Below are 17,319 nucleotides of genomic sequence, written 5' to 3' on the forward strand. Positions count from 1 at the left end.
CCTAACTCGCTCCAGATGCCGGCGGCCCGGCCCGGAGCGCGGCCCTCGGGCGCCCCCTGCAGGGAGCGGCCGGCGGCTCGGGGCGCACCGCCCGCCCGGAAGGGGAGGGCCTCAGGCCCCCCGCCCGCGGTCGGAGCCGCTGCGGGTGGGGGTGGGGGGGCTGTCCCGCCGGCTCCCGCGTGCTTTCCCGGCCACCAGCCCACGCCCCTCCTCCCCGGTCGGCCCCGCTTTCCTGTGCTGTGTGCTTCCCCCGCCCCCCACCGCGGCCCTGGCCCACACCTCGGGGTGCGCCCCCTCCCCCTGCCCGGCTCCCCGGGACGCCCGGACCCCCGGCCAGGTAGGTGCTGCGGCTCCCGCCTCCCGCCCGCGGCGCTGGCCAGGCCCTGCCCACTCTCGTTGCTCTCGGAACAAACACCCTAGTTTCTACTGGGAAAGCAGCAGGGGCCTGACCACCGCCTGGTTTTAATAAGGAGCTGGTATTTCCCCGAAATCGCGGGCCGGTGGCTGACCTCACGGGGATGACGGCTGGCGCTGGGCCAGGGGGCGGGAGCCGGCTCCCGGGTGAGCCCCTGACGCCTGGTCTTGCGGAGAAGTCGGGCGGGGAGGAGGGCCTCCGGCTTCTAGTCCCAGCTCGGCTGCCGCTCACCCAAAAATCTGTCCATCTTTCTGTCTGCCGTCGCTTTCTGTCTGCTGTACTGCCAGAAGCCCTTTCCAGCCCTGCCCAGGGTCCTGCTTCACCCCTGCCTCCTTGTGTGGCAAAGTGCTCGACCCCTCACCTGGCATTTCCTCTCTTGTAGGACGGGGCTGTTGTGGGATTAGAGAGGGGACCAGCGAGGGAGAGCGGCTGTACCCCAGCAACGAGAAATTTCCCGAGGGCAGGGGGTGGGGCTCTCAGAAGCTGGGGGGCAGGGATCAGGCCTGAGCTTCTTGGAGCAGGGTGGCCGAGGCAGGGGTAGGGCCTGGGGAATTGGCAGCCTGGGGTAGATAGGGACAAGTCAGGTGTCCTGGCAGAGTCACAGTGCTCAGTGAAGGGTCAGCAGAGAGGTGCACCTAGTCACGTGGAGACATGGGGGCCAGAATCTTTAGGCACTGAGGGGGTGGGGTGGGGGACAGAATGGAGGAGAGTGGAGCTAAGGCATCTCCGTAGTGAGTGGGGCCTCTGCCTGAGGGGCGAGGAGCCCTGGGAGCTGGTCCTGAAGTCCCCTCTGTAAACGAGGGACAAAGACTGAGAGAGCCAGAGGGGGACGCAGGATCCAGTGGAGGGACAGAGACTAGGAGCCGCAGAGGGAGCAGGGAGACAGAGAGAGGAGATGCCGCAGGCAGGTAGGCAGGACATGGCGGTGGCTGGTGGCTAGAAATTTTGTTTGTCGGCTCTGGGGCCTGCACCGTCCAGATGCTTGGGCCCCTCCTGCAAATGACAATAACAGTGACTAATACTTCTTGAGCACAGCACAAGCCAGGCACTTCTCTAAGCACTTGAGAGTTATCTACGTTCTTGCGCTACGATTCTGTGTTTTCATTCAGACGTGTATCAAGTGCCTACCAGGTGCCAGGCGTGTGCCAGGGGCTGGGACTATAGCAGTGGCAAGACGAACCTGCAGGCGGAACGTTTAGACGTGAAAGGGGAGGGCGGTTGATGTATACCTGAGTGAAATACATAGTGCAGCATAGATCATCAAAGGATAAGGGGGGAAGACTGGGTGGAGGGCACAGCTTTTGAGAGGGTGTCCTGGGAGACCCTCATCGGGGAGGTGACATTTGAGTACAGACCAAATCTGGCCTGCCACCTCTGAGCTGAGAGTGGTTCTTACAGAAGAGCATTTGCAGTCAATTCCACGATCCGGAACACTTAACACTGATGGTATCCCCTTAAAAGAACTCCATTCTTTCTCCTTGGTAAACCTGTATTACCAAAAAATAAAGACAAAAAAATAGTACTCAGTGGTGATTATATATATATTTTTTAATTTTAAAAATTTTTTTATTTTTTAAATTTTATTTATTTTATATATATATATATATTTTTAATGCTTATTTATTTTTGAGAGAGAGAGAGAGAGAGCATGAGCGGGGGAAGGACAGAGAGGGAGACACAGAATCTGAAGCAGGTTCCAGGCTCTGAGCTGTCAGCACAGAGCCTGACATGGGGCTTGAACCCACGAACTGTGAGGTCATAACCTGAGCCGAAGTTGGACACTTAACCGACTGAGCCACCTAGGCATCCCAGTTGTGATTATATTTTGAATTTCATCAATAAATATTTTGTGGAAGTTTGTTTTCTCTGTTCTATTTAAGTATGTGTATAATATTCTTGATTTTGTCTCTTGGCCCACAGAGCCTAAGATATTTCGTATCTGGCCCTTTACAGAAAAAGTTTGCCAACCCTTGTATAGACCTAGGAGGTGAGGAAATGAACTCTCTGGATATCTGGGGACAGAGGGAGCAGCCAGTACAAAGGCCAGGAGGCAGGAGGTCATGAGGCCCATCAAGGAGGCCAGTGAGGCTGGAGCCCCTTTAGTGAGGAGGGGAGGGATTGGAAAGGGTTAGAGGGTCCTGGGCTAATGGTGTAGTGTCAGTTCCTAGGTTTGTTTGTTTGTTTATTATTTTTTTAGAGAGAGAGGATACAAGTGAGTGAGGGGGAGAGAGAGAGAGAGAGAGAGAGAGAGAGAGAGAGAGAGAGAGAGAGGAAGGGGAGAGAATTCTCGTGAACACCCGATGCAGGGCTTGAACTCATGAGCCGTGAGATCATGACCTGAGCTGAAGTCAGTTGCTTAACGACTGAGCCACTCAGATACCCCATTTCATAGGTATTTTTAAAAATGGGTGTGGCTATCATTAGTGGAATCGCTTATTTTCTATTATATTTTCTAATTTGTGATTGCTGCAGGATAGAAGTTATTGATTTTGTATATTGATCTTTTCTCCCAGCCCTCTTAGTCTATTTTCTTATAGTTTTATTAATTTTTCAGTTGGTTCATTTGGATTTGTTTTGGAAGGCAAGTGCCTTCTGTATCTTCCTACCTGCATATGACTCAGTTTCTTCCTTTCTTTCCCTCCTTCCACTTCCCTTCTCCTTGCCTCCCTATGCTCTCCTCACCTCCTTCCTTTCCCCTTTTACCTTCCCTCCTCTCCCCTCCCTTCACCACTCTTCACATTTAATTCCCTCCTTCCCCTGCTTTTTCTTCTTCTCCCCACTTTCCTACTTTCCCCTCATAAAAATGAGAATTTAAATTTTCAAAAGAGACTTGATGAGAGGTATCTCCATCATGTACCTTTGATGGCCCCCCCACCCCGGGGTAGGGGCAGAAGGCTTTGTCCCCAGATGGAACCTGGATGTGGATGTGGGGACCGGGAGGGTCATACACAGACTCCAGAAGGGGAAGTCAAAAGAATGTCTGTGACAATCAGAAGAGGCTTTGTGATAGGGAACAGAACACTGATGTCATGTGGCTCTGAGTATAAAGGAGACTAATAGATGGCTGTTCCTCAGGAGTCCAGATGTCAGATGGCTTCGGTGCGTACAGCCAGGACCTATATTTCACTCCTCTGTGCTCTGCCATCCTCAGGATCAGAAAATGTGTCTTCCAACTTGGATTTCTTTTTCAAGATTGTTTTGGCTATTTGGGGTTCTTAAGTTTCCATATGAATTTTAGAATAGGTTTTCCTATTTCTGCAAAAGAAGTCACTGAGATTTTGGTAGGGATTCCATTGAATCTGCAGATTGCGTTGGATAATACTATCATTTTAACAAGACTGCATTAAGTCTTCCAGTCCATGAATAGAGGATGTCATTCTGTTTACTTAAAGTCTTTAATTTCCTCAAGCAGTGTTTTATAGTTGTCATTGTACAGTTGTTTCACCTCCTTGCTTAAATTTATTTATTCCTAACTATTTTTATTCTTTTTGATGCTGTTGTAAATGGGATTGTTTTCTTAATTTCATTTTTTAAAAAAGTTTATTTTGAGAGAGACAGAGAGAGAGTGGGGGAGTGTCAGAGAGAGAGGAGAGAGAGAGAGAGAGAGAGAGAGAGAGAGAGAATCCCAAGCAGGCTCCACGTTGCTCCAACCCACAAAGCCATGAGATCATGACCTGAGCAGAAACCAAGAGTCAGATGCTTAACCAACCGAGCCACCCAGGTGCCCCTCTTAATTTCCTTTTTGATTGTTCACTGTCAGTGTATGCATTAGAGAATAGATATTTGTGGTTGATTTTGTATCCTACAACTTTTCTGAATTTGTTTATTATTGCTAACAGGTTCCTCTTTTTTGTGAAACCTTTATGGTAAGATCATGCCATCTATGAACAGAGATAATTTTACTTCTTGCCAATTTGGGTGCCTTTATTTCTTTTTCTTGCCTAATTGCTGTGGCTAGACCTTTCAGTACTACGTTGAATAGAAGTGGTGAAAGTTGGCATCCTTGTTTTGTTCTTGATCTTAGGCGAACGCTTTTAATCTTCCACCACTGAGTGTGATGTTCATTGTAGGTTTTCCATATATGGCCTTTATCATATTTAGGACATTTCTCTCTATTCCTAGTTTACTGAATGTTTTTATCACGAAAAGGTGTTACATTTTGTGGAATCCTTTCTTGCATCTCAATTGAGATGTCCCCTTAAGGACAGTTTTTATTATCTGCCTTTTTCCCTGTGCATTTCTTATTTCTTTGCATGTCTTGCAATTTTTTCACTGACAGGCAGACAACAGGTAATATATTGTAGCAAATCTGGACACTGGTTCTGTGCCCCCTGGCCCCACCCCGGACTTATGGTCATGTCGTTTGTTTGGTCATTTGTTTATTTGTTTAGTGACTTGGGTAAGATAATTCTGTGAAGTCTATTTCCCTTCCATTTTGCAGTCTCTGAGATATCCTTGCTCAGATTCCTGCACCCCCCCCCCTTATTTTAGGGTTGATTCCTGAATCAGCATAAGCCACTCATTGGCCAATGGTCGTGTGTAAGCGCCTTTAGTCAGTTTTATTTTCACTATTTACTGTTGAATATGTGTGTTTATCTTGGAGACTGCTTTCACGGCTTAGGGAATTTACTTTTCCCCTACATGTTCAGCCAGGGACTAGTAGCTTGGGAGTTCCTTGTCCATTCACTCCCTAGAAGACATAGTTTGTGCACAGTGGTGCGTGCATGGTCTTTTTGGCTCTCTCTAGTTTTCTTTCTAGTTTTCTGAACTAGTTTTCTCTGTTAAACTTCCAGCCGGTCTGCCATTTCTCTGGTCGCGGCCAGTGTTATGGAGCGATCAACCCCCTCTTACTTGCTAATCAGGAAGATCTCTATGTTTTAAACAACTCCCTTAGGCACGAATTTCTCTACGTCTGTTCCAAATAAATTCAGTTATTTTAGACAGAGCTGCAGTGCCCTCCTTGCAGCCTGCCTGTCCCCCTGGGCAGAACGTTTGTGCTGCTGCTGCACCGGAGCCGAGGATGGGGGTGGCAGCCTGCTTCTCCTCGAGTGAAACTCCTGTTCCGTGAGTGGGTGCTGGGAAACAGATGGAATCCATGGGGCTTCTCACTGGCCCTTCCCCAGGTGGAACCTCTGTCCTGTGAGTGAGCTGGGATGGGGCACCCGAAGCCCCAGTGCTCTCAGCCCGCTGTGCCTGGGGTTGACCTTCTGCCCTGTGAGTAGGAGCAAAGTGTGGAAAGGGAGCTCCAGTCCTCCTGGGCATGCCTGTCGGAACAGGGCTTCTGCAAATGGACTTCGGGGAAGGAGAGACACGAGCTACCTCCTTCTTCTGAGGTGAAATCTTAGCGGGGGGAGAAGGACATCCGTTGTCTTGGCCGCTTATTCATAGCAGAGTTCCATAAAATGGGGCTAAGGAGGGGGGATGAGAGCTGGTTATGGCTCAAATGCCTTGGGTTCCTGCTGTTCTTAGCAAGTTTTGTGGATTTTCTCGTGTAAATGTTTCTCAGTGTTTTGCATGCCCATAGGATTTTTCCAGACACCTGACATCACGGTTTTTAAAAAATAACCTTCACCAGTTAAGTAGCTTTTTCTCTAGAGAGAGAATCAACCAAATCCTTCACGAAGCCGTTCTGGAAGTCCAACCTTTTCCCTATAACCTCCCTGTTTTTATATTTAAGCTGTGTTTTTATTAAAAAAAATTTTTTTTTAATGTTTATTAATTTTTGAGACAGAGAGAGACAGAGCATGAACGGGGGAGGGGCAGAGAGAGAGGGAGACACAGAATCCGAAGCAGGCTCCAGGCTCCGAGCTGTCAGCACAGAGCCCGACGCGGGGCTCGAACTCATGGACGGTGAGATCATGACCTGAGCCGAAGTCGGCCGCTTAACCGACTGAGCCACCCAGGCGCCCCAAGCTGTGTTCTTATATATTTGAGCTGTGTTTTTTATCCAAACGTTTTTTTTTTTTTTATTTTTTTATTTTTGGGACAGAGAGAGACAGAGCATGAACGGGGGAGGGGCAGAGAGAGAGGGAGACACAGAATCGGAAACAGGCTCCAGGCTCTGAGCCATCAGCCCAGAGCCCGACGCGGGGCTCAAACTCACGGACCGCGAGATCGTGACCTGGCTGAAGTCGGACGCTTAACCGACTGCGCCACTCAGGCGCCCCGAGCTGTGTTTTTTAAAAAAAAACCCACTTTGACTGTCTTAATTCACGTAATAGAAGCTTTCATTCGAGGCGCCTGGGTGGCTCAGATGGTTGAATGTCCCAACTCTCGATCTCAGCTCAGGTCTTGATCTCAGGGTTGTGAGTTCGAGTGCCATGTTGGGCTCCACGCTGGGTGTGGAACCTACTTAAAAAAAAAAAGAAGCATTAATTCATTTAATAGAACATTCACCTTTAGTGTAAGTGTTGATATTGTTGGATTAAAATCTATCATGCCAATTGCCTTCTATTTGTACCATGTCGTTTCTCTTTTTCTCTGTTCCTGCTTTCTTTTAAATTAATGGAGTATTTTTTATGATTCTATTTTATCTTTGCTGTTGTCTTATTGATAGTTATGTAACTGTTTTTCCTGATTTCCCTAGGGTTTACAGTATATATCTTTCATTAATTGCCGTCTTCTTTCAAATAATACTATTTGCTTTTCAGGAAGTGCAAGGACCTTATAACAGTATCCTCTCTATTCTTTCTCATTCCTGTATTAGTTTTCTATTGCTGTCTATGCTATAGTCAAATCATTTGGACGATAGCTAATGTTTTTTGCATCAGAAGTTATGTCAAGCTGCTTTATACAGTTCTTGTGCTGTTCAAAGTTAAACTAAGCAAGATATGCATGCCCACACAAATTTGCAGTGAATATATTTTCTGAGCTTTCTGCTATCACTCCAGAAGCAGTTTCTGGACCTCTGCGTAAGTGCCGCAAAGGAAATTTACATATTTCAAACCCATTTAACTGTAAAGTCGAGGGGTTTGTACCTCAATTCCAGTGAAGTGATTGATTTGCGATGTAATGACATGATGAAAGGCAAGTATCAAGAGAAAAACTTAAAATAGCTCATTAAAGCCTTCCAAGGGAAGAATATGCTTGAAGCTATAGGTTCATGGATTAATATCAGCATTTGGCAACGCTGCATGAAAAGCCATTTTAAAAATTAAATGCATAAAATATTATAGATCACCATTAACAGAAATATGCAATTGATTTTGATGATAGGGAACACTAGTTTTTTTTATTTTCCTATTTTATGAATATAATTTATTGTTAAATTGGCTTGCATACAATTACCAGTGCTCATCCCAACAAGTGCCCTCCTCAATGCCCATCTCCCTTCTCCCCCACCCCCGCCATCCACCCTCAGTTTGTTCTCTGTGTTTAAGAGTTTCTTGTGGCTTGCCTCCTTCCCTCTCTGTTTGTAACTATTTTTTCCCCTTCCCTTCCCCCGTGGTCTTCTGGTAAGTTCCTCAAGATCCACATATGAGTGAAAACATATGATATCTGTCCTTCTCTGACTGACTTAGTTCACTCAGCATAATACCTTCCAGCTCCATCCACGATCCTGCAAATAGCATGATTTCATTCTTTCTTATTGCCAAGTAGTATCCCATTGTAGATATAAACCACATCTTCTTTATCCATTCATCAGTTAATGGGCATTTAGGCTGTTTCCATAATTTGGCTATTGTTGAAAGCACTGCTATAAACATTGGGGTACACATGCCCCTAGGTATCACCACTCCGGTATCCCTTGGGGAAATTCCTAGTAGTGCTGTTGCTGGGTCATAGGATAGTTCTATTTTTAATTTTTCGGGGAACCTCCACACTGTTTTCCAGAGTGGCTGCACCAGTTTGCATTCCCACCAACGGTGCAAGAGGGTTCCCGTTTCTCTATATCCTTGCCAGGCTCTGTAGTTTCCTAATTTGTTCATTTTAGCCACTTTGATCCGTGTGAGGTGGTATCTCAATGTGGCTTTGATTTGTATTCCCCGGATGAAGAGTGACGTTGAACATCTTTTCATGGGTCTCTTGGCCATCTGGATGTCTTCTTTGGAAAAGTGTCTATTCATGTCTTCTGCCCATTTCTTCACTGGATTATTTGTTTCTTGGGTGTTGAGTTTGCTAAGTTCTTTGTGGATTTTGGATACTAGCCCTTTATCTGATATGTCATTTGCAAATATCTTTTCCCATTCCATTGGTTGCCTTTTAGTTTTGTTGATTGTTTCCTTTGCAGTGCAGAAGCTTTTTATCTTAATGAGGTCTCAATAGTTCATTTTTGCTTTTAATTCTGTTGCCTTTGGAGATGTGTCAAATAAGAAATTGCTGTGGCTGAACTCAAAGAAGTTGTTGCCTTCTTTCTCCTCTAGGGTTTTGATGGTTTCCTGTCTCACATTTAGGTCTTTCATCCATTTTGAGTTTATTTTTGGAGAACACTAATTTTATACCCAGTTAGGTAAATTGTTATTCTCCCCCCAAATAATCCCATTCTTCTCACTGGTAGATTTGTATGATAAAATATTATACCCAATTACTATTATTACTACATATTTTTTTAATTAAAAAAATTTTTTTAAATCTTTATTTATTTTTGAGAGAGAGACAGAGTGTGAGCAGGGGAGGAGCAGAGAGAGAGGGAGACACAGAATCCGAAGCAGGATCCAGGCCCTGAGCTGTCAGCACAGAGCCTGACATGAGGCTTGAACTCATGAACTGTGAGATCATGACCTGAGCCCATGAACTGTGAGATCATGACCTGAGCCGAAGTCAGACACTCAACCGACTGAGAGCCACCCGGGTGCCCCGATTATTACTACATTTTTATGGAAAAATTGTCTTCTTTTTATATAAAAGCCTACATAATATCCTCAGTTGTATCTCAAAATCCTAAAATATTTGCTCTCTGGCTCTTTATAGAAAACATTTATTGACCTCTGAACTAGAGTCTTCAAGTATGTTCATCAGAGTATTTAAGATTCCCTGTGTGATCGTTCCAAACCTCATGTCATATCTGCATCTAGTTCTGTTGGTTGCTTTGTCTCTTGACACCATGTTGTTAATTTTCTTTTCATTGAGTGTCTCATCATTTTTTGTTAAAACTAGTCATTTTGTGTAGGCGAACAGAGACTTAAGTAAACACTGTGCTCAGAAATGGTCATGTCTTGGGGCACCTGGGTGGCTCGGTCGGTTAAGTGACTGGCTTCATCTCAGGTCATGATCTCAGGGTTCATGAGTTCGAGACCCGCATCGGGCCTGTGCTGACAGGTCAGACCCTGCAGCCTGCTTCGGATTCTGTGTCTCCTTCTCTCTTTGCTCCTCCCCCGCTCATGCTCTGTCTGTCTCTCTCCTTCAAAGATAAATAAAAATATTAAAAAGCAAAAAAAGAAATGGTCACGTCTTTTCTTTAGTAGAGAGTATTGAGACAGTCATGCCCAGTTTTGTTGTATGGTTACCCTCCATGTGTACCAGGCTTGAAATTCTTCTGTTATTTTTTGCTTAGAGTGGTGGTTGATTTGTTGGATTGTTTCTCGGTGTCTGTTCCACACTCGGGACAGTCTTCTCTGTGCTTATGTGACAAAGAGGGCGTCTCTCCACACTTTTACCCCTCCTTTAGCAGTAAACTGCGGTTACTTGTTCCTGGACACTTGCTAGCCTAGTAGGGGAGGGAGGAGGTGGGACATTCTTTGTTTTTCTGGCTCAGCGCCTCACCGTCTGGCAGGTGCTATATTCTTGGCTCTCAGAGATGAGGCCTTCTCAGTGATCTTGACTCTCTCCCAGCATAGGCGAGAGAGTCTGATCTGGCTCCTTCTTTAGGGGTAGAAGTTGTTTTATGTTCTCTTCCTCCAGCTACAGTAGGCTTTAACTTGCGCTCTGAAAGGCAGGTCACGGAGTGGAGAGAGGGCCCCGGTGGAACCCAGTGCGCGACGTTTGGCACGCCAGTGGGGCCCCCAATCCGGGAGCCTCTAGGGCCGTCGCTCGCGCGCATGCGCAGACCCATTCACCTGCCTCCGCGAGGAGAGTCACGAGGGGGCGCTGTACCAGCCGGCTCATGGCGTCCCCCACTGGCGGCTCCCCGGGCCTCCTACTCTGGCTCCTGCTCCTCCAGCCGCAGCTCGGTGGGGCGCGGGGCAGGTTGGCGCCATCCCCACTCTCCCCTTCGCCCTTGGGAGGCGGCCACGAGGACCCCGATGCCACCGTGTGGAGGGTTGCGGGACCGTCTACGCCCCCCGAGCCCCAAGAATCTGCCCCAGTCTCCCAGTTGGTGGGATTGATCCCAGGTGACACTTGGCGTTGGGGGCCCTGGGCAGGTGGCTGAGGCACCAGAGTGGGAACCAGTGCTCTCGGGGAGTGTGGGGGAGCCAGGGTCCCTCCACCTCCCCGCCCCGCCCCCCCCCCCCCCCCCGGGGGGCGGGGAGTGGTCTGAGGAATGCAGCACCGCTTGTGGAGTCTGAGCGGGATGCCACTCGGCCTCGCGGGTACGTGGCCTGGGGACGTCATAACACCGTCCTGGAGTCAAGGAGGCCGTGGCCTTCTCACGTGTCCAAGGGGCACCTGGGCCTTTCCTGGGAAGCCTGGGGAGCAGGGCCTTTTTCTCTGAGGTTCTTCCCCCTGCGCTGTTCTCACCCCAGGGTGTGGCCAGGTAAATGCGAAAATCTTGGGAGGACAGGAGGCTGAAGATGGGAAGTGGCCCTGGCAGGTGAGCGTGAGGATCAGAGGCAAGCACGTGTGCGGAGGTTCCCTCATCACACAGCAGTGGGTACTGACTGCAGGCCACTGTATTTTAAGGTGAGGAGTGACAAGTGGAGACTTGAGAGGTTTTGGGTTTTTTTTTAATTTTATTTTAGAAAGAGAGTGCACTAGGGGGGAGAGGGGCAGTTGGGGGGAGGTGGAGAGAATCCCAAGCAGACTCAACGCTCAGCACAGAACCCTGGGCATTGGGGGGGGGGGGGAGGGGGGAGGGGGACAGTCCCACCCCCCTTAGGATCAAGACCTGAGCTGAAATCAAGAATCGGATGCTCAACAGACTGACCCACCCAGGCACCCTGAGACTTGAGAGTTTTGAAGCCAGTCCTGCTCTCCTCAAATACCTAGTAGGTTCTGTTGCCCTGGCGAGTTGGCAGAACCCAAGCCCAACCCAACCCAGCCAAAGCACACCCACTGAAAATGGGTGGGGTCTGCGCTGGGCGTGTGGTTACCAGGAATACTAATTCCGAGAACAAAACCAATCGTTTGGATGAGCAGACCAGTTTTGAGAGTCGGTAAGGAGGGATTCCTGGTGTTGGGCCAGTGGAGAGAGTGGTGAGGGAGGTTGGGACCATATTGGGAAACATCTGCCATGTGTGGAAAAGGCACACGGGATGCTTCCTGGGGTCTCTCTGAGGGGGCACATCTTCTTCTCTCCCACAGCCGTTTCCACTACAATGTCAAGATGGGAGATCGGAGTGTCTATAAAGAAATCACAAGTGTGGTGGTCCCCGTCCGAGACATCATTGTCCACCCTCAGCTGTCAGTAGTTGGAACCATTCAAAAGGACCTTGCCCTTCTCCAGCTCCTCTACCCTGTAAACTTCACCATGACCATCCAGCCTATATGCATCCCTCAGAAGACTTTCCGGGTGGAAGCTGGGACCACGTGCTGGGTGACCGGTTGGGGCAGAAAAGAAGAATATGGTGAGACTGTGAGGCAGGAAGCCGGCCCAGGAAGAGGGAGACAGCTTTAGCCCTGCATTAGGCAAACAGGCTAAAGAGAGGGACAGGGAAGCAGACGGCCTGGCAGAGGGGCGAGGGGACAGCGGTTTAGCAGCAGCCAGGGTGATGGTTCCTGATTGGCTTGAGGACACTGATTGAGGACTTTTGTTGCAACACAAATATTTCATGGTAGCCATTTAGGAAAGGCACCGGTCCCGGGAACTGGAGCTGCTCTCAGGAGAAGAAATACAGGGGTGAAATCTCTTTATGGAGATTCGTGAGGGACCATGCCTAGCTGGCTTGGGTTGTTTTTTTTTTTTTTTTTTTTTAGGTTCCCTGGGGACCGAGCCAGATGCTATGGAATTCTATTCAGGGTGGCTTTCTGCTCAGCAGGTGAGGAGTGGTTTGCCAGCCAGAGCTGTCCCTCTCTGAAAGTATCTTGGTGGTTAGGGAGCTTCCTGTCCTTTTGAGTACAGGCAGAGCCAGAAGGTCACTGTTGCTGAGGCTGTAGGGCCCCCATCTCTGGGAAGAGTCTGGACTGGTAACCCTGGGGCACATTCGAGAGTCTGTGATCCTGCTCAAAAGTAAAGATAAGTTACTGATGCACGGAATACCTGTCACGATTACCACTGATACTCAGGGTAACAGATGCCTGATGATCATTTCTCAGGCTGGTAAGGCCTTGCCTCTTCCTGTCCAGATCGGTTCTTCTTTATCCTGTCTTGGTTTTAGTTCTTACCTCCTTTTAATCCCCGTGTCAACTTTGGGCCTCAGTTTCCTCCAGAGTCTAATGGGGACGATACCCACCGCCCTGCCTTTCTCAAAGGGGGTTCTAGGTGCTTAGGGGCTTACTGTCCACCTGCGCACAACCACCCACTGCTGAGTTTCTTTACTTGTAGGTGGCGACCTTATTACCTCTGTTCTCCATGAGGTCGACCAAGGCATCATCCACCATGAAAAATGTAATGAGATGATTCAGAAAGCCATGAAAACAACTAGGGATGTCGTACTGGAAGGAATGCTCTGTGGCTATAAAGGTGCAGGAAAGGATTCATGTCAGGTAAGTTCACGGACCCTTTCCTACCTCTGTAGCGAGGTTGTTCCCTCCCAGTTTCCTCATTCGCAAGCGGCACAGCCTCCTCCTCCCTTGTGACTCCCCTGAGCTGGCCTGGCCTGTTTCTTCAGAGGGGAGCAGTCCTTGCTGGCCTGGGGGCGCTGCCACGGTGTGGGGAAGCTGGGGCAGGTAACGCTAATAACAGAAGTCCCTTTAATTCAGTTCCTCCTCTGTGGCACTTACGGTGTGAGCCAGTGTGGGCACTGACCCCCACTAGCTCTGTGAACCCACATCATAACCCCGTGGCATAGACATCGTACCGATTATACAGATGAGGTGAGGTCCAAAGATGTCAGCTCCAGGTTCCCCCGTGGGTACTTGCAGGACTCCTAGAGGATGAGTGTTTGGATTTCTTGGAAAGAGAACAGCATTGTAGGGAGAGGGATCAGCATGTGGAGCAGCTCAGAGGTCCCAGGGAACGTGTCACGTTTAGAGAATGTTTTCCAGGTCTGGACCAAATGAGGTGGCAAATGTGGCCAGAGAAGAGGGTTGGAGTCAGAGTACGCGTGGCCTGGGGTGCTGGTCCGAGTTTCTAGACGCCGTCTGGGCAGGACTGTGGGCTAGACGTTTGTTTCCATCATCTAGGCGATGGTGCTGAGTCCCGAGCGGGACGTGGGGGGATGAGGGGGTGAAGGAGGTGTGTCCGACGTTGAATCTTGAGCTCTGGGTAACTGAATGCTGTTGAGGGAGGGGGCTCGGGAGAGGTTAGGAGGGCTGTCTGTTTCTGTCTGAGCTGGTTGGTGTGGGGCCATCAGAGCGGGTCTGGGAAGGACGTGCGGTGCTCTGGGTGAGGTGGGGGGTATACGGGATGTCTGGGAGGGGATCTTCAAATATGGAGGCAGCTGGCTATATGGGTTAGGAGTCCTAGAGAAACTGTTAGCTAGATAGATGGATTGAGGGGGCTGCCAAGAAGAGGTGATATTCCAAATGTTTTCACAGCCACTGTGGTTTGGGCAGTGACCAGTTAAAATATCCTCCTGAGGATATTAAAGTTTTCCCATTAACTTTTCTATTTTTTTCAAAAAGGTTTTTATTTTTAAGTAATCTCTACACCCAGCATGGGGCTTGAACTTACAACTCCAAGATCAAGAGTTGTATGCTCCACCAATGGAGCCATCCAAGGTGCCCCTGCCCATTAACTTTTCAGTTCTTAGTTCTCATATTTGCAGAAAGCTGGGCCTGATAGGTGCCTGATATGTGCCTGAGTCCCTGGTGCCTTGCAGGGCAGTGAGCCTGCTCTGACTTGGATGGCCTTGCATGCCTGTTTGTTTCTTTCTCTTTCTACAGGGAGACTCTGGGGGCCCTTTGGTCTGTAAATTTAAGGACACATGGGTCCAGGTGGGACTCGTGAGCTGGGGCTTAGGCTGTGGTCGTGGAAATGTGCCTGGAGTTTATACAGACATTGCTGCCTACTCCAAGTGGATAGTTGAAGTGATAAACCGGGCTGCCTCTTTGTATCCAGTGGTGTTCCTCATTCCACTTCTGTGCCTGGTGCTGCCCCTGGGCATCCTCGTGGCCCCGTGATCACCCCCGCCCACTCCCCTCCTGTTTTTGACTCTCACCCGAGGCCTGTCCTCCAACCTCCCCCTCCTCCTCATTGCCCTTTCCTCCAATGCTGGTTGGGATCCACTGACCCCATAGAGAGCTACCCAGTAGAGAGTGGCAGTAAGCCCGGAGCCCTGAAAGTGTCCCAGCCTGATGCCCCAGTCACCTGCCTCGGCCACACCCACACCTTGGCTGTGCTCTGCCTGCCGGGAAGGAGGCAGCCGACCTGCCAGCTGGAGCCCGGTGCTTCCCTGACGCCTTGGAGAGCCTCTACCAAAGAAGAGACCTCATGAGCAGTGAGACAGCATTCGACGTGGCTGTGGTCTCAGGCTTTCACCTGACAGTGAGCTTGGTGATTGTGCAGAGAGAGCCAGGCGGTGTCACCACGGCCCTGCTGAGGTCTGAGGCCTGGGGGTTCCGCATCCGACCCAGGTGTCTGGGACTGGGCGAAGCTCCCCCCTACCCAGTGCGGATCCACCTGGATCCTGCTGGGGCAGCCCCGCGATGGGGCCCCCTTTCTTGAGTACCCAGTGGCCACGTCCAGGCTCACCCCAAGTCGTGTGGAGACATTAAGGAGTGTGGAAATCTCAGATGTCAACTGAATAAATGTTTGAAGAGTTGCTTTTGTGTTCTGTACATCTCCTGGTCTGGGCTGTGGGGGACACTGAGAAGTTATCTCACATGTAACTTAGGAGTGTGTTGATGTTGCTTTAAAGCATTTCTTTAGGGGTGCCTGGATGGCTCAGTCGGTTGAATGTCCGACTTCGGCTCAGGTCATGATCTTGCAGTCTTTGAGTTCAAGCCCCACATTGGGCTCTGTGCTGACAGCTCAGAGCCTGGAGCCTGTTTCAGATTCTGTGTTTCCCTTTCTGCTCCTCCCCTGCTTGCCTTCTATGTCTCTCTCTCAAAAATAAATAAACATTAAAAAAAAATTTAAAACAGGAGAGGCAGAGAGAGAGGGGGACACAGAATGCAAAGCGGGCCCCAGGCTATGAGCTGTCAGCACAGAGCCCGACGTGGGGTTCGAACTCATGGACTGCAAAATCAATACCTGAGCTGAAGTCGGATGCTCAACCGACTGAGCCACCCAGGCACCCACATGATGCTTTTTAAACCCTGGGGGGGGGGGGTGGCCCTCGACTCGAGTTTGACAGATGGTTCTAGCTCTTGGGTCCTGCTGCTGTGCCCCTCATGGCCGCCAGCAGCTCTGCAGGGACCTTTGTAGTTGAATTTGCTGGCCGTTGCTTCTAGGGAGGAGGAAGTGAGAGAGAGTGGAAGCGAGAGAAAGGTCAGGGCACTGCACCCAGTCTGCAACCCTTATTTTCTGCCTGTTTGTGCTGCTTCCCCCAGAGTTATGTAGAGCCTTGAGCACCAGGTTCCCTTGGCCTGTGAAGAGTGCCGGGCTGAGACTCAGCGAGAGGACAGGTTGAATGCTTCCTGGGTCTCTGCTGGCTCACGTCCTGCATTATCTGTGGTCGCAAGAGTAGCTCTTTGTCCGGATGCAGAGATGCAGAGCACTTCCCCGCTCCAGATTTCCTTCCCTGTTCTTGAAACTTTGAAGTTCCTTTCTTTTGGGAGGGGATTAGAGCATTTTGCATGTGAGAAGAAAGTGCCAGGTGACTATTTGGGTGGATGAAGAAGCGGACTGGGGTAAAGACTGATAATTCTCCTCTGACACCTCTCATCCCTTAATAAGGCCTGTGTTTCCAAGCCTTCCACTAAGGGAGACACTAAGTTCTGTGTGCCTAAGCTCGTGTGGCACTAAGTCCTGGCCAATAAAATATAAACAGAAGTGCTGGGTGTGATTTGTGGGAAATGTCCTTACATGGAGGACAAGCCCCTTCTTCAGATCTCTTTGCTCTCTCCTGGCTGGAGTGTGTGCACGGTGACCAGAGCTTGTGCGGGTGATATGGGACAGAAGGAACAATACTAAGGGCACAGAACAGGAATTTAGAAGGAACTTGGCTCCTTGGAGTTTGTCGCTCTGCCCTCACAGCTCTTTATGCAACAGAGAAATACACTCTTTTTTTTTTTTTTTTTTAAATTAAGCCATTATTATCTTCAGTCTCAGTTACTCGTATAAAAACCTCATTCTAACTAATTCAGTTGGTATCATCTGGAGTTTTATTTCTGGATTTTTATGAATATAAGCTTTTGAAGTCATTTATTTAGAAGGAATTCTTTCTAATTCCTACTTGACTATATACACCATTGCTTCCTTCTCTATTCAGTTTTTAAAATTGATAAGGTTAAAAGCTTATGTTGATGAATGACTGTTATCTCTTAATGTACTTCCGTATTGTTATTTATTGAGGTATAATTTATAGTAAAATGTACACCCTGCACACTCATATATGTACACTCATATAAAATTCTATGAGTTTTTTTAATGTTTATTTTTTATATTTGAGAGAGAGGCGGGGGGCGGGGGGGGGGAGGCAGAGCGTGAGTGGGGGAGGGGCAGAGAGAGGTGGAGACAGAATCTGAAGCAGGTTCCAGGCTCGGGGCTGTCAGCACAGAGCTCGACGCGGGGCTGGAACCCACGAACCGTGAGATGGTGACCT

At 49.0% G+C, this 17,319-nt stretch overlaps 2 protein-coding genes across 6 annotated transcripts in view; both read left to right on the forward strand.

The window, feature by feature from the left end:
• Positions 1–15,375, forward strand: PRSS42 (Putative serine protease 42). 4 transcript variants are annotated; one of them, XM_086698390.1, is made up of 5 exons: positions 1–337; positions 11,038–11,194; positions 11,816–12,078; positions 12,996–13,156; positions 14,498–15,375. In XM_086698390.1, the coding sequence occupies exons 1-5, from the start codon at positions 16–18 to the stop codon at positions 14,732–14,734; spliced, it is 1,140 nt and encodes a 379-aa protein (XP_086554516.1). In that variant the 5' UTR covers positions 1–15; the 3' UTR covers positions 14,735–15,375. The 4 variants fall into 4 exon arrangements, with proteins under 4 accessions (XP_086554516.1, XP_086554519.1, XP_086554518.1 ...); XM_086698393.1 differs by lacking the exon at positions 1–337 and adding an exon at positions 426–561; XM_086698392.1 differs by lacking the exon at positions 1–337 and adding an exon at positions 10,170–10,540.
• Positions 13,031–17,319, forward strand: part of LOC147583622 (serine protease 44-like) — a 22,854-nt gene continuing 18,565 nt past the window's right edge. The window contains exon 1 of one of the 2 annotated variants that reach the window (XM_086698394.1): positions 13,031–13,156. The gene's annotated coding sequence lies outside the window, so the exon portion shown is untranslated. The remainder of the gene's footprint in view (positions 13,157–17,319) is intronic. The other variant, XM_086698397.1, reaches the window with a different exon arrangement.

The sequence above is a fragment of the Puma concolor genome, chromosome A2, assembly GCF_028749965.1.
Source record: "Puma concolor isolate L17-30 chromosome A2, mPumCon1.1.hap2, whole genome shotgun sequence".
Classification (NCBI taxonomy): domain Eukaryota; kingdom Metazoa; phylum Chordata; class Mammalia; order Carnivora; family Felidae; genus Puma; species Puma concolor.